The 25,756-nt window shown below is 44.1% G+C and overlaps 1 protein-coding gene across 6 annotated transcripts in view; it reads right to left on the bottom strand.

The window, feature by feature from the left end:
- Positions 1-25,756, bottom strand: part of BORCS5 (BLOC-1 related complex subunit 5) — a 117,212-nt gene that overhangs the window by 20,799 nt on the left and 70,657 nt on the right. For all 6 annotated transcript variants that reach the window (XM_089304613.1, XM_008259614.5, XM_089304610.1 and 3 more), the window contains one exon: positions 13,297-13,454. In XM_089304613.1, the coding sequence (XP_089160739.1) occupies positions 13,297-13,454 (158 nt within the window). The remainder of the gene's footprint in view (positions 1-13,296; positions 13,455-25,756) is intronic.

The following is a 25,756-nucleotide window of genomic DNA, read 5'->3' as shown; positions in this document are numbered from 1 at the left end:
AGTGGCACTGAAAGGCAGTAAGCAAGAAAAGAAATAGATCAGAGGTACAAATAAAGCATGCAGGTGAAGATGCCACTCCTCCTCTGCCTTGGATTCCAGAGCAGGAATCCGACATCTCCCCTCCATGAGAAGCCCCTGCCCTGTACCCCACACTCTAGTCCTCTCTCTGACTAACCAGACACAGCAGTGGAGAAGGACGAAGCCCCTCAGCGCAGCTCTGCGCTGGCGACTCTGATGCGCCCCTCTCTGTCTACCTTCATTCTAAGGGTCCATTGAGATGCTGTGGGGGGGGAACCTTTCTCAAGAACAAGATCGTGAGTATATACAGTTACTCCCCAAAAAGGCAGAGTTGCCATTCTAAGGAAGTGAATGTGGTTTGGCAGGGTTATTACTGTTTTTAAGTGTGGAACATCCTGTAAGGATGGCTTTTGGGATGCAGATTTACACCGCGGTACCATGAAGAGCATACTGTCAAGGAACACTGGGTAGGGGAAATGTTTGAGCATGGGGCATGAACAGGAGAAGAGCTGGGGAGTACAAAGCCTTTGAAGAAGTGGAAAGAGAGGTGGGCTTTTGTCTTCATGGTTAAGATGCCACCTGGGATGCCTACATCCCATTTCAGAGTGTCTGTGTTCAAGTAGCAGCTCCTGTCCCAATTTCGGTTCCTACAAATGCACACCCTGAGAGACATCAAGTGATAACTCAGGTGGTTGAGCCCTGTTGCCCACATGGGAAGACCTGGATTTTATGCCCAGCTTCTGGCTTCAGCCTGGCTCAGGACTGGCCCTTATAGGCATTTGGGGGATGAACCAGCAGATGAAAGGTCTCTGTCTTACGCTCTCTTCTGTATCTCTAATAAACAAATAATTTTCAAAAGAAGTAAAGACAGGTACCAGCACCGTGGTATTGTAGTACAGCGGGTTAAACTGCTTCTTGAAATGCTGCATCCCACATTGGAGCATCAGTTTTGAGTTCTGGCTGCTCCACTTCTGCTCTAGGCCCCTGCTACTGTGTCTGGGAAAGCAGATCACTGCCCAAGTACTTGGGTCCCTGCCATGCACTTGGAAGACCTGGATGGAGTTCCTTTCTCCTGGCTTTAGCCTGGCTTAGCCCTACCTGTTGTAGTCATTTGAAGAGCAAACCAGCAGATGGAAGTTCTCTCTCTCTCTCTCTCTCTCTCTCTCTCTCTCTCTCTGTAACTGCCTTTCAAATAAATAAAATAAATCTTTTTTTTTTTAAAAAAGCAAAGAATCAAAAGGAGGGAAAAAGAAGAATGGAAAGGCATGTCTTTGGAGTCTTGAACGTGGGTTTTAGATTTGAGTTTGCATCCTAGTTCCACTTATGACAATGACATAACCTGAAACACATCACCTTTCAAGTCTCTGAACCTCATGATGTTCATCTGTCAGACTAGATGACACTGTAGTTCATTTAAAATGCCTATTCTAGAGCCAGCACATAGCAAGCACGTAAAAAACAGTTTTAATAGTGTCCCTCGGCCGGCGCTGCAGCTCAATAGGCTAATCCTCCGCCTGCGGCGCTGGCACACCAGGTTCTAGTCCCGGTCGGGGTGCCGGATTCTGTCCCGTTTGCCCCTCTTCAGTCCAGCTCTCTGCTGTGGCCTGGGAGGGCAGTGGAGGATGGCCCAAGTGCCCAAGAGGAAGCACCTGGCTCCTGGCTTCGGATCAGCGCGGTGAGCCAGCCACAGTGGCCACTGGGGAGTGAACCAACGGAAAAGGAAGACCTTTCTCTCTGTCTCTCTCTCACTGTCCATTCTGCCTGTCAAAAAAAAAAAAAAAAAAAAAAAAAAAAAGGAAAGAAAAAAAAAGTGTCCCTCTGTCACTGCTGCATTAGGAGAAGTCTTGTAGGGCAGATGTCATTTGTGGAGGGGGAAGAGTACTTGGGAACCACACAACTAGCATCAGTCCCCCTTTGCAATGTCCAGGATTAAAGAGAAACAAAAGTAAGTCTATGTGACCTAAGTAACATACTCACTATTTTTAAACCTGAGCTAAGGTAACTACACCACCTAAAATTGGATGAACTAGTTTATGTGCCCCAATTATCTATTGAACTCAAACCCTCTGACTCACAGCATAGACCTCAGAGGTGGTGTGGAGATAATGTTACAGATAAAATCCTCTGCCCTATGAGTGAGCAAGGAACCACAGATACCCAACATGGGCTGATACACATGATGATGATGAGCTGCTGGACACTATGCTAGATGACTGCTCTCAACATAGGCTCATCTAGAGTCCACAGACCCAAATCATTATCTGTGCACACCACTGAGGTTATGCCTCAACTTTACTGTGTACCCTGATCCAACGTCCCCGGAGCACCAGGGGAGCACTGCAGCAGGAGGTCCTTTCCAACCCAGGCAGAGTGCAAACACTGTGTGGGCACAGAAGAGGACGAGATTCATCAGGCAAAGACAGGGAGCAGATTCTAGCAGGAGTGCAGACAAGACAGTGGTCTGAATTTCACGATTTTGAAGGATACAGTTATGACCATCACAATACAAAATGGAAATATAGATGAGTGACTACACAGAATCTAAATATCAGCAAGGGCAGAAGAGACAATTCTTAAACTTCCAGATGTGGAAAGAAAGAGAAGAGGCTCCAGTACTCTGGAATACAGGAAAAAAAGTTACTGAAATTTTGCTCTAGCTATGCCAGTGATGTCTGTATTTCTATGGGACAATATTTTTGCGATTCCTCCTTTTTGTCTTGCTGTCTTTGAAATAAATGACCTTGACTCCAAAAAGACAATCCTCTCTTTTATACAGCTCCTTATGGGTTGCAGAACACTTTCATGTTCGTTATCCCTTTTGCTCCCAGCTGCAGTTTGGCTCTCACCTGGACTTTCTGCATCTACAAGTTCCAGAATGGTTTGATATGACTTAGGCAAGTGACAAGCTCTCTCTACTTATGTGTAGCAAGAGAACTATGGAGTATCAGATGTCAACTAAAGTCTTACAACATAGTCTGTCAGCAGAACAAAGTTGGCTGTTGCATAGAGCTTTAGAAACACATCCTGGAGAAATCCTTTGGGAATCTCAGATTTCAAAGAACTGAGATTTTTTTTTTTAAAGGAGTACAGATCCACAAGTATCCTATCAACCACTGACAGAGAAGCAGATAACTTCCAGATCAGAATGACAATGAGCAGATTGATTATCATGAATAGTCTTGGGTATGGTGATTGTCATTATCCAAAAATTTGATCTATTTCACATAAAGGCAGAGTTAGACGGAAGGACCTCCTGGCTAGCTCTGTTTGTTTGAGATATATTTATTTATTTGAAAGGCAGAGTTACAGAGAGGCAGAGGCAGAGAGGTCTTCCATCCACTGGTTCACTCCCCAAATGGCCACAATGGGCCAGAACTGAACCAATCCAGGCCATAGCAGAGAGCTGGATCAGAAGTGGAGCAGCCGGGACTTGAACCGGCACCCATATGGGATGCTGGCATTGTCGGCAGTGGCTTTACTCACTACTTCACAGCACCTGCCCCAAGCTCTGTTCCTTATATTAAGCTCTGTTCCTTATATTAAATGTTCCTTTCTAGGAAGGCCTCTCTAGACCACCCTTTCTACCCACTGCTGCTTCCTATCTCCCTTCTCACTTGATGTTTTTATTCTCCGCACTTTCACCATCTTACGTGCTAGCTCTGAAACTGTTTTACCTTGTTTACTGTCTCTTCCCTCCAGTGGAGTGTAAGGTGTAGGAAGGAGGGAGTTTTGTTTTGCTCAGTGATCACTCCTACCCTACAAAAGAGCCTGGTACAGCACTGACTGACTCAGAAGTAAAGTGGAAGTGTAGAGGCACATGCACACAGAACCCTAAGAGGCATATGCTTAACGCAGTGAGTCCGACTTCTGCAGGAAAGGAGACAGAATTCTTAAGGCTCCTACATTTCTACACTGTGAGAAAAACAACAGAAGTATTCCAAACTGAAATTTTTTAAAAAAAAATGTGTTTAGGATAGAGATTTTATTTTAAAAAAAATAGATTTCCAGGGGCCAGTGCTGTGGCATAGCAGGGTAAGCCTCTGCCTGTGGTGCCAACATCCCATATGAGTGCCGGTTCATGTCCCAGCTACTCCTCTTCTGATCCAGCTCTCTGCTTGTGGCCTGGGAGGACAGTGGAAGATGGACCAAGTGCTTAGGCCTGTACCTATGTGGGAGACCTGGAAGAAGCTATTGACTCCTGGCTTCAGATTGGCCCAGCTCTGGCCGTTGTGGCCATTTGGGGAACGAACCAGCAGATGGAAGACCTTTCTTTCTGTCTCTCCTTCTCTCCATCTGTAACTCTGTCTTGCAAATAAATAATTAAATCTTAAAAAAAAAAAAAGAAAAAAATACCACTGATAATCTCAATACTAAAGGGCAACCACCATTCATCAGTTGTCATGTTTCCTTCTTTCTAATCTTCTAAAATATTTAACACAGCTCAAACCATACCGAATATATAATGCAGTGTCCTGTGTTTTTTCATCTATCGTTGAAAGTACAAGGTTCTCTTAATGTTACTTGGTTTTCATTGGCAGGAGGACTGAAACCAAGTGAAATCGGACATGGAAACTTTGCCAGCTCTTATGAATCTGAAAGTTGGTCTACAGTTACATTTTAGGAATGCAAGTTCAAAAATGACACAGTTGTTCAAAATGTAGGTCATAACTGTGGGCACACATGTCCAGTGCATCTCACAGGCTCCTTTGGAGTAGCTGTGGCCATGGGACTGAAGTCTAGCCACACTAACAGACAACATGTCCAGTGTTAGCCTATAAGAATCGCCATCTTTGCTACATGACTCTTTTCACACCTGGCAGTGAGATGCTATCAGCAATGTGGTCCTTGGGAATGGCAGTGCCACATGCTGCTAACAACCCAAACCCCTGAACTCAGCGTAGGAGAGTCACTTGCTACAAACATCCACCTTCAACATGAGCAAGATATAAACTTCTATTGTCCTGAGTTAAACAGTTTTGAATCCTATTTACAGCTGCAGCCTAGAATACCTTGCCTAATACAACCTTCTCTAATATATTCCCTCATAGTGTGAGAAAGTCTGTGTGTCACAGGATGAAATAACTGCAGAGTGTATTAACTTGTTTAACACTTATTAAGTATCTACATGGTAGGGATTATTCTAGGCATTGCAGTAATGTCAAATGTGCTAAAATTCCTGTTTTTCACCAAGAGTGATACAAACAGGGAATATCTTCTCCAGGCCCACTTTCCATTTCTATAATCCAAGTGTCCACAATACTGCCTACCCATTGGCTTTTAGGTTACGGGTACTCTGGGGTCTCTCACAGGAGGGAGGGAGAGAGAACAGGGTCTTCAGAGCCTGGCACATGCAGCCAGTATGAGGAGAGCTGGCAGAACCAGCTGACTAAGGGCACATTTAGGACAGGCAATAAGGGGGGAAATGGGACTGCTGTTCTCACATGCTCACATGTCAGGGCCCAGAATCTGAACGGAGTTAAATCTCAGAGCAGTCAAATAACTGGGCTTTGCTCATGCCTTGCCAAAAAACACAAGCCTACGTTTCCAACACTCAAGTAATGAACTAGATTCGGCCCTCCTCCAGGATTTCTCTCTGGCTGGACAGTGTTGGTGCAAAGGAAGTGTGAGGCCAGTCCCAAGGAAACAGCCACTGCATCCCTCACAGTCAGGCAAACCAGAATGAGTCCAATCCCCATACATCCTTTCTGTTGCCCTGGGGGCTGGCTGGATTCTTACTGAAAGGGAAGGCTGCCCCTTCAAGGATAAGAGGTGGTAAACTCTAATAATATTGTATTATAAGACCCCAATCTTAAATTCACAATCTGTGAGACAGAAGAGAACACAAAATTTTCTTGAAATGCCTTGTCTCAGTATTTCAGCAAAAAAGAATTTAGGTATCTCAAGGCTCTGGGCAAAATCTGTACTCAAAACAAAACAAAACATTTCCAACTCACTATATAATTTCAAGTCAAGAAAGCAACAACTGCTGCCAGAATACGACTAAAAGCAGCGACAGGACTCCAACAACGCTGTCATTTGCAGGAGCTTCAGTCCAAGCTGGCAAGCAGAGCAACTGTCTCACCTGGCTAATGGTTCATGCTCACCCAGCTTTCAAGTGAAGAAGCTCAGAGTGATCCCGACTCTCTGCGCAACATTGGAAATAACCCACTTAACCTTGATCAAGCTCTCCCCTTGAGGACATACAGTACAGGAAGTTAGGTTAAATACTTAAAAAATGGCTCCAGCAGGGTCTTCAACATGATGGTGCAGTTGGCAGAAAGCCCATCCAGCCCTGCATGCAGGCCCATGAGTGGCAGCTCTCAAATGCCAGCTGAGTGCTTCTGTGTGAACAAGAACTAAACATGAAATGAAGAATTCCAAAGCAGCAGAATGTAGGTCATCTGGTGAGCCAGACTCACCTTCTAATAGCTTGGTCATTAACTAGCAGAAAGCTCGTGGGCAAATCCCAAATAAACTTGAGGGACTGTGGTTTATTTGCGCTTTGAAAAGGGCTGAATAAGAAAAATTCTGGAGTGTCTTCAGAATCCTCTGTAATTATATACCTTTCTAAGGATTGCAACTCTCTCTTGCCTGTAGTTCATCTGACCCCCATCCCCATATTTCATACTGCCTCATGCTAACATGGTATGCTTATCAGGGCACCTAAGGATTAAAACCATAGGGAATACCTATTAAACACCTTTGAGCAAGCATGCAGTAACTTTAACAAAATAAACCTAGGGGTTCGCATTTGGCATAGCAGGTAAGATGCCACTTGAGACATTTGCATCCCATGTCAGAATACCTGGGTTCAATTCTCAGCTCTGCTCTGCATTCCAGCTTCCTGCTAATGTACACCCTAGGAGGCAGAAGGTACGGCTCAAGTAGTTGAATCCCTGCACCCACATGGGAGGTTGAGTTTTCATATCCTAACTTCAGTCTGGCCTACCCCTGGCTATTGCAGGCATTTGGGGAGGGAACCCACGGTTAGGCGATCTTTGTTCTTGGCTTCTCTTTCAAATAAATAAATAAATATTTAAAAATAATTAGATAAACCTAGTAGCTTTATCTTCGTTAAGGTGGTGATCTAGGGCTGGCATTGAGGCACATCTGGATACGTCACCACCTGTGACCAGTACCAGCTGCTCTGCTTCTTGTCCAGCTTCCTACTCACACAACTGGTAAGGTGTCCGAGGATGGCTAAAGTTCTTAGGTTTCTACCACACATGTGAGAAACACAGATGGAGTTCCTGGCTGCTGGCTTCAGTGTGGCCCAGCCCTGGCTGTCGCAGGCATTTGAGGATTGAACCAGTGGATGGAAGATATCTCTGCTTTTCAAATAAATTTGTAAAGAGAACGACAGCGCTTACTCTATGGCAAAGTATGACCCCAGGTACTTTCCACACAGTAACTCATTTAATCCTCACAAAATCCACTCTGAGGTGGATACACTACTATGCCACTGATCACAAAAGGAAACTGAGGTTCGGAAGGAATAACCTGTCCCAAGTCACACGGCTACTTGGAAGTAGGACCAGGATTTGAACTTGGCAATGCACTCAGAACCATTATGCCAAGCGGCTCATGATACCAAGTAAAGGTGTTCCCACCTCAGCTGAGTATTCCAACCTCTCTGTGTTCCCTACCTCACTACTGAACAATCACCATGGTCACTCCCGACAAACGACCTCCCCTCTTCCTCACTGGCCACACTAGCTCTGGGGTGTGTGTGGTCTGGGCCAGGCCCCCTCTCCTCATAAACCTAAGATCGCCCACAGGGTTCTAGGTCCCATCCTCTTTTGCTTCCACAGAGACCTTGCTGCTCTAAGAATTCCCTTTTCTCCTTTCATCTCTGATCTTGTCTCTTCTGCTCTTCCCATTGCTTGTATACATGTTCATGTATACCACCTGAAGAAAAAATAACTCTTCTATGATGTTCACAGCTTTGATGTAAGTGTGACCCTGGACAAACTGCTCACCTTCTCTAAAGGTTTCCATTTCTTTATCTTAAAAATGAGAGCAGTTAGTCCGAAGTGTCTTGACTACCTTCTACCTCTGACATTCTACGGGTTTTGACGCAGGGAAGAGGTCTTTGAGTGAGCACACCAACATGCAAGCAAGCTTCTTCACTGTTCACAAAGCCGTCAAGTTAATTTTTTCGAAGATTCTCTTCTCGAGCTATTCTTCTGCCTACAGTGTTCCCCCCCAAACTTTCTCTGCATTCATGTGCCAAATCCTGATTTTCATCTAAGCCCCACTTACACCGCATGTACTCCAGGACATCCTTATCCTTAATGCTTACAAAACTTAGAGCCATATCTGAGCAGATACCATTGATCACTCCCATATTTTTTGCTCCATGTACCTCCATTCCCTCACCCAGCCTAAGCACTCCGAGGGCAGGGACAACATCACATTTCTCCGTAACCCTCAAAGGACCTCCCACTAAATGGGTCCCCAGTAGTTGCTCAGCAATGCTGGCTGGCTGACGGAGAGATGATCCTAGAACCATTAAGGAAACTAGATCAAGGTATACAAGACGTCTTCAAATGTTTGTCTAAAATGCACATTATCTTTTAATTCCATTTGTCCAGGAACTTTCTGAAGTACCCTTTTACTGCAAGACTGTTTGTGAAGGAACTACCCCCCTTCTCCTCAGGGCTCACAAAATTTACTAACTTTTCATTTGAGAGCATCACCCAAATCTAACAACAGCAAAGGTCAATTCTTTTGAGTTTTTATCTGAACCAGAAATGCGTATAGCTGTTTTCCCCAATACCCGGATTTCTCACTCCTTTCTTTTCCTCCCTTCAATTCACTGAGCCAGTGCTGTGGCTCAGTGGCTTAAGCCACTGCTGGCAATGCTGACATCCTACACTGAAGAGTCCTGGCTGCTCTGGTTCCAATCCAGCTCCCTGTTAATGTGCCTGGGAAGGCATTGGAAAAAGCTCCTGCCACCCAGGAGCCTTGATGGTCCAGAACAGAGTTCCTGGCTCCTGGCTTTCACCTGGCCCAGACCTGGCTGTTGCAGCTATTTGGGGAGTGAACCAGTGGATGGAAGATATTTTTCTCTCTCTCTCACTCACTCTTACTCTCTTTCAAATAAATAAATGAATAAGTCAATAATATTTTTAAAAAAATATTCTAATTGGCTTGGAATGAGATTTAGATATTAGTATTTTCTTAGAAGTATCTCTGCCATACTGAATTAATTCAAGTGTAACTATTGAATACTTTAAGTATAACAACATTGTGGCTATATTTTTAAATCTTAGAGGAAAAACTAGTAAAATTCAAATAAGGTGTCCATTTGGTTAACAGCATTGTACCAGTACTAATTTCCTCGGTTTTGATGGCTGCACTGAGTTACTGAGATGATACTTTGGAGGAAGAAGCTGTATGGAAGGCACACAGGTAGTCTCTGAGTTATTTCTGTCATCTTTCTCTAAGTGTAAAATTAATTCAAATTTAAACATGTTTTAAAGAATTCCTTATTTTCAAAGATACATAAGCATGTGTTTATGAATGAAACGACCTGTCTTGAATTTACTATAAAATAGATCAGCAAGGGAGAAGGTTAAGAAATGCTTAGAGGCATGTGTGAAGCAGAAGTGTTTGCAAGCTGACACCTACAAGTAGCTAGGTAATGAGTATATGAAGGATCATTTGGCTTCTTTGGTGTAAGTACAAAACTTTCTATCATCTATCCTGGAGGAAAAAAAATTGTAGGTGATTCTACCATAGCTAAGGGCCAAAGAACACTGCCTTAAAGTCTTGAAAATGTCATGTAATGACAAGTTCTGTCTAGCTATACCACCTACAGAACACTTTACTCAGTTTTCTGACACTGAGCTAGTCAATCTCTTTGTGCCACTCTCCTAAATTATGAAACAACTCATATAGGTTAGGAGACTTCTTAAAAATCTTTTATTTTATTTTAAAGATTTATTTATTTGAGAGGCAGAGCTAGAGAAAGGTAGAGACATAGAGAGGTATTCCATATGCTGGTTCACTCCCCAAATGGCTGCAACAGCCAGAACTGAGCTTATTCGAAGCCAGGAGGCCAGGAGGCCAGGAGCTTCTTCCATGTTTCCCACATGGGTGCAGGGGTCCAAAGATTTGGGCCATCTTCCACTGCTTTCCCAGGCCATTAGCAGGGAGCTGGATCATAAGAGGAGCAGGCGGGGGCCTGGTGCCTTGGCGCAGTAGGTTAATCCTCTGCCTGTGGCACCAGTGTCCCATATGGGCGCAGGTTCTAGTCCCGGCTGCTCCTCTTCCAATCCAGCTCTCTGCTACGGCCTAGGAAAGCAGTGGAGGATGGCCCAAGTCTTTGGGCCCCTGCACCAGCAGGGGAGACTAGAAAGAAGCACCCGGCTCCTGGCTTTGGATTGGCACAGCCCCGGCCATTGCGGCCATTTGGGGAGTGAACCAACAGACGGAAGTCCTTTCTTTCTGTCTTTCCCTCCCACTGTCTGTAACTCTACCTCTCAAATAAGTAAAATCTTTAAAAATATAAAAAGAAGAGGAGCAGGCAGGACATAAACCAGCACCCATATGGGATGCCAGCACTGCAAGTGGAGGCTTAGCCTACTATCACAGTGCCGGCCATTAGGGGACTTAAAAAAAAAAGATACAAAGCACCAAAAAGCCTATTAATGGGGTGGGTGTTGTGGTATAGCAGGTTAAACTGCAGCTTGAGACAACTGTATCCCATAAAGGAGTAGCAGCTTGAGTTCTGGTTCCTCCACTTCTTATGCAGCTTCCTACTGGGGCACCATGGAAGGCAGCTGATGATGGCTCAAGTTCTTGGGCCCTTGTCACCTACATAGTAGATCTGGATTGACTTCCAGGCTCCTGTATTTAGCTTGGCTCAGCCCTAGCTGTTGTAGGCTTTTGGGAAGTTAACCAGCAGACGGAAGATAGATCTCTCCCTAACCAATTTACTATTCTAAGATATTCTCCCTGTTGATATCCTAATTAATTTCCCAAGCAATAGTAAAAAATGGTAAAGGCTAATAACTACTATAGCATTTCCCAAAAAGTGTTCCAAAATCCACTACTTCCATAGGATATAAATAGATATGATCTAAAATGAAGGTTCTAAGGTCAAACAGGTTGAAAAGTGGTTTTCTTCACTGAAAGACTCAAAGGAAGTAAGATAATACACACTGTGACTCTAAAGGGAAATGGTGATGGACTATGCCAAAAGTTTGATCTTTATGTGGGACCCATTGTGAGAAAGTAGTGCTCAGGGCCAGTGGTTCCCCAACTCCAGTTATTGAACATGGCATCAATATCATCTGGTAAGCTTATTAAAACAGTGATTCAGGGCAGGTATGTGGTACAGTGGATAAGTCACAGCTTGGGACTCTCATTTCAGAGTGCCTGGTTCAAGTCCTGGCTACACTCCTTCTGATCTAGTTTCCCGCTCATGCATATCCTGAGAGGCAGCAAGTGATGGCTTAAGTACTTGGGTCCCTGGTGCCCATGTGTGTGACTCGGTTTCAGTTTCAGGGTCATGGCTAGAACCTGGCCAAGCCCTGGACATTGCAGGCATTTGGTAAGTGAACTGGCAGATGGGAGATCTCTGTCTCTCTGCCTTTCAAATAAAATGAAAAAAAAAAAAATTTTTTTTTAAAGGCAGAGTTACAGAGAGAGAAGGAGAGACAGAGAGAGATCAATCTTACATTTGCTGGTTGATTCCCTAAGTGGCTGCAATGGCTGGGGCTGGGCCAGGTGAAAGTAAAGAGCCTGGAACTCCATCCTGGTCTCCCAGGTGGGTGGCAGGGGCCCAAGTACCTGGGCCATCTTCCATTGCTTTCCCAAGTGCTTGAGCAGAGTGCTGGATCAGAAATAGAGCAGCCAGGACTCAAACCAGAATCTATATAGTATATTGGCACTGCAGGTGGCACTTAACCTGCTGCATCACTATGCTGGCCCCAAATAAAAAAATTTTTTGAAGATTCACAGACTGCACCCTAGACCTACTGGGAAGAGGGGAGAACTCAGTACGAAAACTAACAAAAAGCCTAAGTGATCCTGATGCAAGTCTTATTTTGTAGACTATAACACAGTGAAGTAAGTTAATAACACATGAAAGGTCATATCAAGGCCAACTAATACAAAAGACCATATGTAACAGTTCTGTAAATAACAGCATTATAAATGTAAACATTTTATGAAAGTTAAGTACTGAAATGTTAGAGGTGCTGGCAAATTTAAATCCGTCCATATAACTAATGACTACTTCATAATTCCAAGCATGCACTACCTCCAACAGTAAGTGAAAAGTAATTTGCAGTGATCTGCAATCCATCACTTGTGGATTTCTTCACATCCATCTTCTTTCACCAGAGTTAATGACCAAGGTCATTTTGTTAAACAAATCCAGGGAGTGCCATTCACGTAAGTGTTCTTTCCAAGAAAGAGCTCCTGACATTTCCTTTATAAGACACTACTTCAAGGTATCAAGAGTATTAACCCTTCTTGACTGAGCTCTATAGGAGATGTATTTCCTGACTCCTTGGTGCTCCCAGAGCTGTGCCATGCAACACGCTGGTCAATGACACACATGTAGGAGCTTGAAAGAAGTACTTAATTAAGGTTATTAATAATTACATAACATCTGTGCCATGCTCTTTAGTTTACTAAGTACTTTCACCCAATTATGTTGCTTCTTTCTTCAAAAAACCATGGAAGCTAAGTAAGCATAATTGTTTCCATATATAAAATCAAGAAAAACCACTGATCTTTGCATGTAATGAGGGAGATGCTAAACGTCCTGCTTTCAAAGAAATGATAACCTACCTGGAAACAAAATACAAATTATACTCAGGAAACAGCTAAAGTCAATTCAAAGATATTATGCTGCTAGAGCAAATTAGTATGGCAAGACTTTACACATACTAATAATGTTTGCCATTTACTAAGCAATTTCACTGCCATTCAACCCTTGGGGTAGGTTACTATTATCAGCCCCATTTTGCACACAAGGAAACTGAAACTAACAGAAGTTAAGCAACTCACCCAGGCAAAAGAGCAGTGACCCAGGATTCAAAATTCAGCTTAGCCTAGCACTGTGAACTGCTCTTTTCATCACATTTTAAGGCTGCGACAAACAATCCCCTCAAAGCAGTGGGAACAAATGTCAGTTCTTAGATAGAGAATGACTATTTCCCATAAAGCCGGGGTCACTGGCTATCCTGCCCAGAAGAAAAGGAGTCAGGAGTTGCAAGGAATCAAAATGAGTCCGCCACAGCATGTTGCTGCACTCCGTACCTCTTTGATTCGTTTAACCAGCGCATTCTGATCAAAAGCCACGGCCTCCGCACACTGATGCAGGTGATCCTGGTAGCGGAGGCAGAGCTGCAGCACCTGCTGAGAATCCAGTTTCTCCAGTTTGGTATTTGTTGGGGAAGTCTGGCCACTCAAAAGCCCTTCAAAAAGGAAAAACACAGAATGAAATAAAATGGAAACTGTTCCTAACTAACTTGTAAATGAAGTAGTTTATTAAGTTCACTGAAGATAGGGTAATCTTGCATCATTTGTTATATGCTAATGACAGTACAACTATCACTTACAAAATGAATTATTTATCAAGTGCTTTAGTCAGTCCTGTGCAGTTTTTCATATCTATAATTGCCCTAGAAAGGTACTGTTAGCTCCATTTTATAGATGAGGAAGCCAAGAAACAGTGAGGTTAAATAACTTCTTTTTAAAAGATTTATTTATACATCTGAAAAAATTACAGAGGGAAAGACAGACACACACACAGAGGGAGGGAGGGAGAGGGAGACGGAGACAGAGAGATGGGGATTTCCACTGGTTCACTCCCCATATGGCCACAATGACTGGGGCTGGGCCAGGCCAAATCAAGAAGCTAGGAGCTTCCTCTAAGTCTCCCATGTCGGTGACAAGAGGCCCAAGCACCTGGGCCATCTTCTGCTGCATTCCCAGGCCATCATCTTAAGGCTGGATCCAGGGAGCTGGATTGGAAGTGGAGCAGCCAGGACCCAAACCAGCACCCATATGGGATGCCAACATTGCAAGTGGCAACTTAACCTGCTTCACTACAATGCAGGCCTCAACAATAACTTTCCGAAAGTCACACAGTTAATAAATAGCTCCTGGGGGTGCAATGGGTTAAGCCACTGCTTGGGATGCCTACATCCCGTATCTGAGTGCCTGAGTTTGAATCCCACCTTTACGTCCTGTAAATGCACACCCGTGGAGATAGCAGATAACAATTCAAGTTACTTGGGTCCCTGCCACCCACATGGGAGACCAGATGGAGTTCCTGGCTTCAACTTGGCCACCTTTGGTTGTTGGGAGCATTTGAGGAGTAAACCAGTAGATGGACGATCTCTCTTGCTTGCTCTGGCTCTCCCTTTTGTTCTGCCTTTCAAAAAAAATTACATAGAGCCTCTGACCTTATCACATCACTTCAAGGTAATAAGGATATAAATCCCATCATGGTTGACAAGATCAGAAATAATTTATCTAATCCCTTTTCATAATTAAGAGTTTCCAGAGAAAGTGGGGAAAAAAAGTAATAAAATGTGTAAGGAGACTGCTGGAAGGTGATGCTAAGATGGAAAAAATGGCCTGTCAGGTCACACGCCAGAAACTCATTCCTAACATTTTCTTTCAACATCAGTTTAGTTGTAAACTTGTAAAACTCCCTTACACTTCCATAGGGCACTATATTTTTAGCATCATTACCTCACTTTTCTTTAAGGTAAAGTGTGTAGAACAGGATAATTGTTAACATTTACAGAAGAAGTCAACTCAAGAGGCTAAATGACTTGTGCAGACTCGCCAAGCAAAGCCCTGACTAGAGCTGACTGCTGGGGACTGCTCCCTGCCAGGACAGTAGTCTCTGGCTTTCTGGTGCCAGAAACACTTACACTTTGTCAGCAATTACTGAGGACTTCAGAGAGCTTTTGTTTATTAAAAATTAAAACTCAGAAAATTCCTAGATGTTAAAACATTTCCAAATAACACTCCATTGTATGATAACATATTTTTTTTTAATTTTTATTTTTTTTATTTTTATTTTTTTTTATTTTTGACAGGCAGAGTGGACAGTGACAGAGAGAGAGAGAAAGGTCTTCCTTTGCCGTTGGTTCACCCTCCAATGGCCGCCGCGCTGCGGCCGGCGCACCGCGCTGATCCGATGGCAGGAGCCAGGATCCAGGTACTTATCCTGGTCTCCCATGGGGTGCAGGGCCCAAGCACCTGGGCCATCCTCCACTGCACTCCCTGGCCATAGCAGAGAGCTGGCCTGGAAGAGGGGCAACCGGGACAGAATCCGGCGCCCCAACCGGGACTAGAACCCGGTGTGCCGGCGCCGCAAGGTGGAGGATTAGCCTATTGAGCCACGGCGCCGGCTTGATAACATATTTTAAGAAAAATACTGGGGCCGGCACCATGGCACACTAGGTTAATACTCTGCCTGCAGCATCGGCATCCCATATATGTGCTGGTTCTAGTCCCGGCCGCTCCTCTTCCAGTCCAGCTCTCTGCTGTGGCCTGGGATAGCAGTAGAAGATGGCCCATGTCCTTGGGCGCCTGCACCCACATGGGAGACTGGAATGAAGCACCTGGCTCCTGGCTTCAGATAGGCCATTTGGGGAGTGAACCAACAGAAGGAAGACCTTTCTCTGTCTCTCTCTCACTGTCTGTAACTCTACCTTAAATTTTCTAAAACAAAGTGAGAGAAGGGCTAGTGCTATGGCAAAGTGGGTAAAGCTGCTGCTTGCAGTGCCAGCATCCCATATGGGTGCTGGTTCGAATCCCAGCTGCTCCACTTCTGATCCAGCTCTTTGCTATGGCCTGGGAAAGGAGTAGAAGATGGACCAAGTCCTTGGGCCCCAGCATCTGCGTGGGAGACCCAGAAGAAGCTCCTGGCTTCAGATAGGCCCAGCTCTGGCCGTTGAAGCCATCTGGGTAGTGGACCAGCAGATAGAAGACCTTTCTCTGCCTCTGCCTCTCTTTAACTCTGCCATTCAGATAAATAAATAAATAATTTTTTTTAAAGTGAGAGGAGTGATACTAGCTTATATTTTTATATCTACTGTATTTTCTGTCTGCTATAATGAAAAAATTCCTGTATTCTCATATATGCTTCTGTATTTAATGCATTGTTACTTCAAGTAACCCCTTGAAAACTCCACTGTACTCTTGTGAGAGAATGAGGATATAATGTCTAAGTATTATTACAAAAATAGTTTTAACCTCAGAGACTCCCTAGCACAGTCATGGGAATTCCAGGGGTCTCCTACCCACTTGAACCACAAGCCAGGCCACGCTGTGTCTCATTCTAGAGACAATGCTGCAGCATAAAGTACATCAAATACTATATAAGACAATAGGACCCATTCTGGGCGTGACCAGGACAACCGCCCACAACAAAGCTCAAGTTGAGAATCCTTCCCCATCCCTGCTCCCCAGCTACTATCATCAAACCCTCACTGTTCTGATGTGTTGGAGCTTAAGCCAATGTTCTTCCCTCTGGTTCCCCCACCAACGGCTGTATGATTTTCTACCCAGTTGGGCTATCAGAGAATCATTGGACACACTCTCAGCTCTGCATGTGGCCTGAAAGAGCAGAGTGCAGGGTAGGAATGCAAGGTGCTCCTCTGCTTCCCCACATTCTACTGCCAGCACTAGGTCCCTCAGCTGACCCTCTACGAGGCTTAACACAGGACAGCACCAGTTGCTCAAATTCAACCTGCCTCCAGGTGGTATCTTTTGGAGAATCTGCTATTGGCAGAAATAAGGGTCTACTTTTTTTAGGATAAAATTTATTTTAGGATAAAGTGTACATTTTATTCCATTTCCCCTAGTTGCAGCACCTTACAGAACTATAGTATAATACCACACTCGGGATACTGACAGTGGTATAATTCACTGATGTCATTCAGATTCACCCCATTCTGCTACACATACTCATGCCTATTTATTTACTTCTATACAATTTTTTCCACAGGTGGAAGATGTTTCCCCCACCATAGTCAGATACTGCAAAGTTCCATCACCACAAAAGTTTCTGTGTTGCTTTTATAACCATATATAACTCTCTCCCATTTCCCTCTTGATCCTTACACCCTGCAACCACTCCTCTGTTCACCATTTTAAAAGGTTTTTCTTTTCAAAAATGCCATATAAATGGAATAAAACAATACATAACCTTTGGAGTTTTTTTTCACTCAAGCTAACAAGTCAGGAAGTCATCTCTTTTACAGAGGTCTCAGTAGTTCACTCTTTCATTTCTGTGTAGTATTCCAGGGTATATATGTGCTAGAGCTTGTTTAACCATTCACTCACTGAAGGACATTTGGGTTGTTTCCAGTTCGGGGTATTACTAACAAAGCTGCTGTGAGCAGTCATATACAGGTTTTTGTGTAAACATACACTTTCCTTTCTCTGGGATAAATGCCCAAAAAATCCAAATGTTGGGTCATGAATATTTACTTGTATCATAAACTGCTGATTTCTCAGAGTGCCTGCACTAATACAATGGGGATTTTTTTTTTCAGGCCACTACAATCCCCTCACAAAATCATCAATGGCTGCCTTATCACTGCAATGAACACAGTTTTGGGGATGAAAACTTGGGGGATGATACCAAAAGCTTTTTGCTGTCAATCTAAGATTAAAAGAGCCACCATGGAACAAAGAATGAATGATTCTGCACCATTATAATGGGTTAGTGCAGGACCGGCACTGTGGTGCAGCAGGTTAAACCTCTGCCTGCAATGCTGGAATCCCATATGGGCACTGGTTCAAGTTCTGGCTGCTCGACTTCCGATCCAGCTTCCTGCTAATGTGCCTGAGAAAGCAGTGGAAGATGGCCCAAGTGCTTGGGCTCCTGCACCCGTGTGGGAGACTTGGATATAGTCTTAGGTTCCTGGCTTCAGTCTGGCCCAGCCTGGGCCACTGAAATCATTTGGGAGTGAACCAGCAGATGAAAGATATCTCTCCCCTCTCCACCCCACCTCCTGCCCCTCAGTAACGCTGACTTTCAATTAAATAAATAAATCCTTAAAAAAAAAAAGGTGGGCTACAATTATGCAAAAACCATCAAGACAAAACACTGATGAAATTCAATAATATAAAAATCAAGACTCTTCAAGACAAAAAACACAAGCCAGCGCTGTGGCATACTAGTAAAGCCGCTGCCTGTGATGCTGGCATCCCAAATGTGTGCCAATTCGATACCCGGCTGCTCCACTTCTGATCCAGTTCTCTGCTATGGCCTGGGAAAGCAGCAAAAGATGGCCCAAGTCCTAGGGCCCCTGTACCCCCATGGGAGACCCACAGCAAGTTCCTGGCTCCAGACAGATCTAGCTCCAGCCATTTGGGGAGTGGACCAGTGGATGGAAGACCCCTCTCTCTCTCTCTCTTTGCCTCTGCCTCTCTGTAACTCTTTCAAATAAGTTAATATTTTTTTTTAAATTACAAAAACCTGGGGAAATTGCTGGCAATCCATGTCACAAAAGGTAACCTTAATATATTAAGAGCTCCCAGAAATTGGCAAATTAAAAAATTAACATAAGGAAGCTATAAAAGGAAATACCAATGCCTCCACCCCAAGAAAAGATGCACTACCTTGCTCACAAAAAAATAAAAAAAAATTCCACTGCAAGCTTAACTCTCATCTGACAAGTTGGTAAAAACCCAAAAGTATGAACAATCTTCTATAGGTGGAGCTGTGAAGAGACGGGCCTTGCTGACTGTAAGTCACTAACACCTCTGTGGAGAACAATTTGGCATGGACAAGAGCTACAAATGCGCATAGCCTCTGATGCAGCTGGTTTCACTCTCTGCAACTTACACATACATTACCACACAGGCTGTTACGCATAACACGAATACAAGGGGCTACACAAAGTTCTTTAAAGTACAGACTTAGAAAATAAGTTTATGGGGCCAGCGCTGTGCCACAGCGAGTTAAAGCCCTGGCCTGAAACGCTAGCATCACATATGGGCACCGGTTCTAGTCCCAGCTACTCCTCTTCCGATCCAGCTCTCTGCTATGGCCTGGGAAAGCAGTGGAAGATGGCCCAAATCCTTGGGCCCCTGCACCCACATGTGAGACCTGGAGGAAGCTCCTGGCTCCTGCTTTTGGATCGGCGCAGCTCCAGCCGTTGCAGCCATCTGGGGAGTGACCCAGCAGATGGAAGATCTCTCTCTGTCTCTACCTCTCTCTGTAACTCTTTCAAATAAATAAAATAAATCTTTAAAAAAAAAAAAGAAAATAGGTTTATGTTGGTACAAAAAAACTTTTCAATGCCATGCATAGCTTTCTCACACTACACAGCTTTCATGAACTTCTTTTAGTCCCTTTGTGCATTATAGTGATTATGTATATAGCAGAAGGATGGAAATAAATGAAGATTAAAAATTAAAAAAAATGAAGAATAGAATAACAGAGAAAATCAAAACAGAAAACTGATCTTTGAAAAGATAAAACTTGGGGCCAGCGCTGTGACTCACTTGGTCAATCCTCTGCCTGAGGCGCCGGCATCCCATAAGGGCACCGGGTGCTAGTCCCGGCTGCTCCTCTTCCAGTCCAGCTCTCTGCTGTGGCCTGGGAGGGCAGGATGGCCCAGGTGCTTGGGCGCCTGCACCCGTGTGGGAGACCAGGAGGAAGCACCTAGCTTCTGGCTTCGGATTGGTGCAGCGCCAGCCGTAGCGGCCATTTAGGGGGTGAACCAATGGAAGGAAGACCTTTTTCTGTGTGTCTCTCTCTCATTGTCTATAACTCTGTCAAATTAAAAAAAAAAAAAGAAAAGAAAAGATAAAACTTTTGCTAGAGGAACTAAGAAAAAAAAGGGGAACAACTCAAATCAGTAAAATCAGAAATTAAAGTGGGAACACTACAGATCCTACTGTTAGTAAACAGGACTTTGAGTTTTATGCTAACTGTACAACAACAGACTAGATAAAGAACAAATTCCCATAAATACAGAACCTACCAAAATGCACCCACAAACAAACACAAAAGAACAAATTCCTATAAATACAGAACTTACCAAAATGCACCCACAAACACAAAATCTGTATGGATCTGTAACTAGTAAGGAGACTGAAAAAATAATCAAAAATCCCCTGACAAAGAAAAGTTCTGGAACTGATAGTTTCACTGGTGAATTCTAGCAATCATTTCACAAAGAATACAAAGCCTTCCCAAACTTTTCCAAAAAACTGAACAGGAAGGAAGTCTCCCAAACTCATCTTATAAGGCCAGCATTATCCTGCAGCAAAGCCAAACATAATACAAAAAAGAAAACTACACACCACCTCACTTAACACTAATACAAAGATTCACAATAAACCATGAGCAAACCTAATTCAGGAGCATATTCAGAGGAGTCTAGACCATTGCCAGTGGGACGTATTTCGGCAACACAAAAAAGATTCAACACGGGGAAACAGAAGGGGAAAACTACATGATCATCTCAACTGGTACAGAGAAAGCATTTGACAGAACTACTTTTTTTTCTTTTTTAAGAAGAGGGAGAGAAGAGAAGAGGAGACAATGAAGAGAGGGAGGGGAGGAAAAGAGAGAGATTGCTTGATTGATTTCCTTATTGGTTCACTTCTCAAATGGCTACATGGCCAGGGCTGGGATAGGCCAAAGCCAGAAACCTGCAACTCCATCCTGGTTTTCCATGTACATGGCAAAGGCAGGAGAAACTGAGCTGCCTTACAAGGCATATTAGTAGAAAGCTGGATCAGAAGTGGTATCAGGACTCAAACCATATGCAAAAATTAATTTAAAATGTATCTATGACCCAAATGTAAGATACAAATCAGTAACACCTTCAGTGCCTTCACCAAAGTTTCTTGAAGAAGAAAATATAAGGCAAAAGCTTCATAACATTTGATTTGGCAATGATTTTTTGGATAGGATATCAAAGGTACAGGAAATAAAGGAAAAAAGACAAACTGAACTTTATGAAAATTTAAAAATGTTGTACATCAAAACACACTAGCAACAGAGTAAAAATGTAATCCACAAAAAGGTGGAAAGCATTTTCAAATCATGTATCTGATAAGGGATTAATATCCACAAGATTCAGAGAACTTCTAAAACTCAACAACAAAAAACTCAACTGAAAAACAGGCAAAAGATTGAACAGGCCATATCCAATGATGAGAGAGGTGGGTGGGGGGGGCGGGGAGAGGGAAAGGAAAAGGGAGAGGGGAGGGGGAAGGGGGAAAGAGAAAAGAGATAGGGAGGGAGGGAGAGAGGGGGGAGAGGTGGAAAGGGAGAGAGAGGGGGAAGGGGAGAGGGAAGAGGAGGGGGAGAGAGGGGGGGAGGGAGAGAGAGATGGAGAGGGAGAGAGAGTGGGAGAGGGGGAGGGGGGAGAGAGTGGGAAAGAGGGAGAGAGGGAGGGAGGGGAGAGGGAGAGAGAAAGGGAGAGGGAGAGAGGGGGAGAGAGGGGGAAGGGAGAGGGAGAGGGAGAGAGGGAAGGAGAAAGAGAGGGAGAGGGAGGAGGGGAGGTGGAGAGAGAGAGGGAGGGGGAGGGATATAGAAAGGGAGAAAGAGAGAGGGAGAGAGGGAGAGAGGGAGAGAGGGAGGGAGAAAAGAAGGGGAAGGGTGAGAGAGAGGGAGAGGGAGCAACAACAGCTGGGGTTGGCCCTGGCCAAAGCCAGAAGCTAGAAATTCCATCTGGGTCTCCCACATGTGGAAAGACGCCAGATTCTGTCCCGGTTGCCTCTCTTCCAGGCCAGCTCTCTGCTGTGGCCCGGGTGTGCAGTGGAGGATGGCCCAAGTGCCTGGACCCTGCACCCACGTGGGAGACCAGGATAAGTACCTGGCTCCTGGCTTTGGATCAGCACGATGTGACAGAGAGAAAGGTCTTCCTTTGCCATTGGTTCACCCTCCAATGGCTGCCGTGGCCGGCACGCTGCGGCTGGAGCACCACGCTAATCCGATGGCAGGAGCCAGGTACTTATCCTGGTCTCCCATGGGGTGCAGGGCCCAAGCACTTGGGCCATCCTCCACTGCACTCCCGGCCACAGCAGAGAGCTGGCCTGGAAGAGGGGCAACCGGGACAGAACCCGGCGCCCCGACTAGGACTAGAACCTGGTGTGCCGGCGCTGCAAGGTGGAGGATCAGCCTAGTGAGCCGTGGCGCCAGCTGTTATATGTATTTTACAATGAAAAGGTTTCATAGGTTGATCTTAATTTTTGCTAAGCAAAGATATTCCAAAATCCTCCTCTAAAAGAAGCTAAGGGGAAAAAAGTGACCCACATGGAACAAAATGAAAGTACAAAAGGTTAAACAAAGGGGAAAATAAGTCCTATTTCCTTCTCTGAAAACAGGCAGTTGAGCTATGTTTTCTTCCAAGTCTCCACTTAAAAAATTCCATGTTCCTAAAGGGAACAAACTGGTGGATTATTCTACACTGCTAACACAGGACCAGGAGTAATACAAAACTATTCACAGAAAGCAATACTGGCATCAAGAAGGCCCTCACTCTCAACATGAAAATGCAATCAGCAAATAAATATTAACATTCTCAACTGGATGAGAAAACCTTACAACAGCTCTCCTTGATGAAGGCAGAAAGGCCACTTTGTGGGGGCTGGTGCTGTGGTGATGCAGGTTAAGCCGCTGTCCACAGCACAGGTACCCCATATGGGCCCCTTCAGATCCAGCTCACTGCTAATGCACTTGGGAAAGCAGCAGAGGATGGCCCAGTGTCTGGCCGCTGCACCCACACGGGAGACCTGGATGAAGCTGCTGGCTCCTGGCTTCAGCCTGGCTCAGCCCCAATTGTTACAGCCATTTGGAGCCATTTGGAGAGTGACCCAGCAGATGGAAGGTATCTCTTCTCTGTCTCTCCCTTTCTCTCTAACTCAGACTTTCAAATAAATAAATCGAAAAAAAAATACAAAGCCCACTTTGACTCCCAGGTCTGGAAGAATGAATGCCAGCATGGGAAAAATGGGTGCTTGAGGCCTCTCTACAGGAAGTCAGCCTCCTCCTGGTGAAGCATCATTACCCATAACTTTAGCTTTCCAGATTCTTCCTGATGTAAAAGAGCTTGCTTTCTGCAACTGAAGGTGCTTAAAAACTGGCATTTATCAGTAGTGTGAAAGGGTGGCATAGTGGGTTAAACCACTGCCTGCAGCGCCAGCATCCCATATGGTGCAGGTTCAAGTTCCAGATGCTCCACTTCCAATCCAGCTCCTTGCTAGAGTACTTGGGAAAGCAATGAGATGGCCTGAGTACTTGGGCCCCAGCACCCATGTGTGGGACTCAGAATAAGCTCCTGGCTCCTGGCTTTAGCTCCTGGCCCAGCCCTGGTTGTTGCGGCCATTTGGGGAGTGAACTAGTAGATGAAAGACCTCTCTCTGTTTCTCCCTCTCTTCTCTCTGTAACTCTGCCTAAAAAAGGCAAATACTATTAAAAAAAAAAAACAGTAGTCTGAAATATACACAACTTCTTAGAAGTATAGATTTTATGCTGGGTATGGTTCATTAATTGAAACAGATCATACTATTATGAGATGCTAATAATAGGGGATGCTGTGCAGTTTTTCGATTGTGACAAATATATCATACTATTATAAGATATCATCAATAGGGAAGCTGGGTACGCAGTATATGAAAACTCTGTACTTCACTATTTTTGTTTTGTAAATTTAAAACCATTCTGAAATAAACAGTTTAGAGAAACTTGCACCAAAATAAACTTAACATTAAAAAAAAGTACATTTCACAAAGTACACCGAGAGTGCTTATAAAAGAGAGGCTATTTTTAGTCAAGAGCAATCACATTAGGAACTTGAATTTTTTTTTGAGATTTTCACCAAAAACAATCATAGGTCTACTTTAAATAAAACAAGCACGAGAAAAGGATGTAAAAATATTAATGTCAGAGCCCTTCCTCCTCAGAAACATTACCCCTGTTGTAGGTATTAACTCATGGCTTTTTTGAAGGATTACACACCCTACACTCCAATGAGTAACGGGATATAGGATCATTTAGAAAGAGAAAATGCCCTGATCAGACAGAAAGCAGCTTAAAATTCCAAGAATATTCTTATTAAAGATTTATTTATTTATTTGAAAGTCAGAGAGAAAGTTACACAGAGAGAAGAGGCAGAGAGAGAAAGAGAGGTCTTCCATCTGCTGGTTCACTCCCCCAAATGGCTGCAACAGCTGGAGCTGCGCCGATCTGAGGCCAAAAGCCTCTTCCAGGTCCCCAACGTGGGTACAGGGGCCCAAGCGCTTGGGCTCTCTTCTACTGCCTTCCCAGGCCATAGCAGAGAGCTGGATCAGAAGTGGAGCAGCCAGGACTCGAACCGGCACCCATATGGGATGCTGGCACTGCAGGCGGCAGCTTTACCTGCTACGCACAGCGCCAGCCCCAAGAATATTCTTTGTTATTTTTAAAAAATTTTTTATTTATTGACAAACAATAATTGTGGATATTTATGGAGTACAATGTAGTATTTTGATACACGCATACATTTTAATGGTCAGAATATCCTTTTAACTTATACCAGATAATTTCTAAGAATAAGATCAATTATAGAAAAAATTATTTTTCGACATATGAAGTCTACTACTAGGGAAAACAATCATTACTTCTACTCGATTTATATCCAATCAAAAGGAACTGTAAGTAAAATATTCCTTCTGCAGGGACTTAAGATGCAAAAAGCTAAAAACAAGGTATTGAGGGGAGCTCCTCTTTACCATCATACTAAGAAGTGGAAGAGCCAAGAGCCTCATTTTTCTCACCTGCCTTTTAGCTAGAATACAAGCACATGATGAAAGCTCCACCAATCTTTCTGCCTACTTCAGAGCAACTGTTGCAAAAGAGGGGACTTCCATGAGGTGCATTCCCCAGTGATAGCAGTTTCCAGTAAACAGCATCTCTGATGCAGCAGACACAGCCTGGTGGCCAAGTCCAGTCTCTGTGGCCAGGATTCATTGTTTGTGGTACAAGATGTGTCAAATGTTCGGTGGCAGCTCAGTTCTGCAGCATGATTTTGGCCGTTATGTTTGGCTAGGTTATAAGCCCAAAACGTAACTGTTGAACTTCTGGTGATTCTGTGACCTACCTATGATCCCTTTAATAAATTATCTCCTGAAATACCCCAGAAAATCTGATAGACTTAACCCTTTTTTATTTGCATGTTTATTTATTTACTTGAGAGGCAGAAACAGAGAGCATGCTACCTTCCACTGGTTCATTTCCCACATTCCTGCAACAACCAGGGCTGGGCCAGACCAAAGCCAGGAGCTAGGAACTCACTCCAGATCTACCACATGGTTGGCAGGTACCCAATTACTTGAGCCATCATTGCTAACTCCAAGAGCCCACGTTAGCAAGAAGCTAGAGCCAGGAGCCAGACACAGTCTTCCTAACCAGCATCTTAATTTCTAGGCCAAACACTCAATTTTTGTATCAGAAGAGGGTAATATCATATACTATGAAAGTAGTTGATGGGATTAACTGAGATAATACATGTTAAACAATAATCCACATATTATACTTTTCTAAAATTCATCACTATGAGCCTTAGCATTTAGGCTAGCAGTTAAAACATATCAGAGTGCCTGGTTTCAACACCCAGTTCTGGCTACTGGCTCCAGCTTCCTGCTAATCTGGGCTCCAGGAGGTAGTGGTGATGGCTCAAGTAATTGGTTTCCTGTCACCCACTTGAGATCTGGAGAGCATTGCGGGCACACCTGGCTCTTCCCTGGC

Source organism: Oryctolagus cuniculus, chromosome 9 (assembly GCF_051225735.1).
Source record: "Oryctolagus cuniculus isolate XC-2025 breed Fujian yellow rabbit chromosome 9, ASM5122573v1, whole genome shotgun sequence".
Lineage (NCBI taxonomy): Eukaryota > Metazoa > Chordata > Mammalia > Lagomorpha > Leporidae > Oryctolagus > Oryctolagus cuniculus.
Note: the sequence above shows the minus strand (reverse complement) of the source record. Positions and strands in the feature narration are given on the sequence as shown.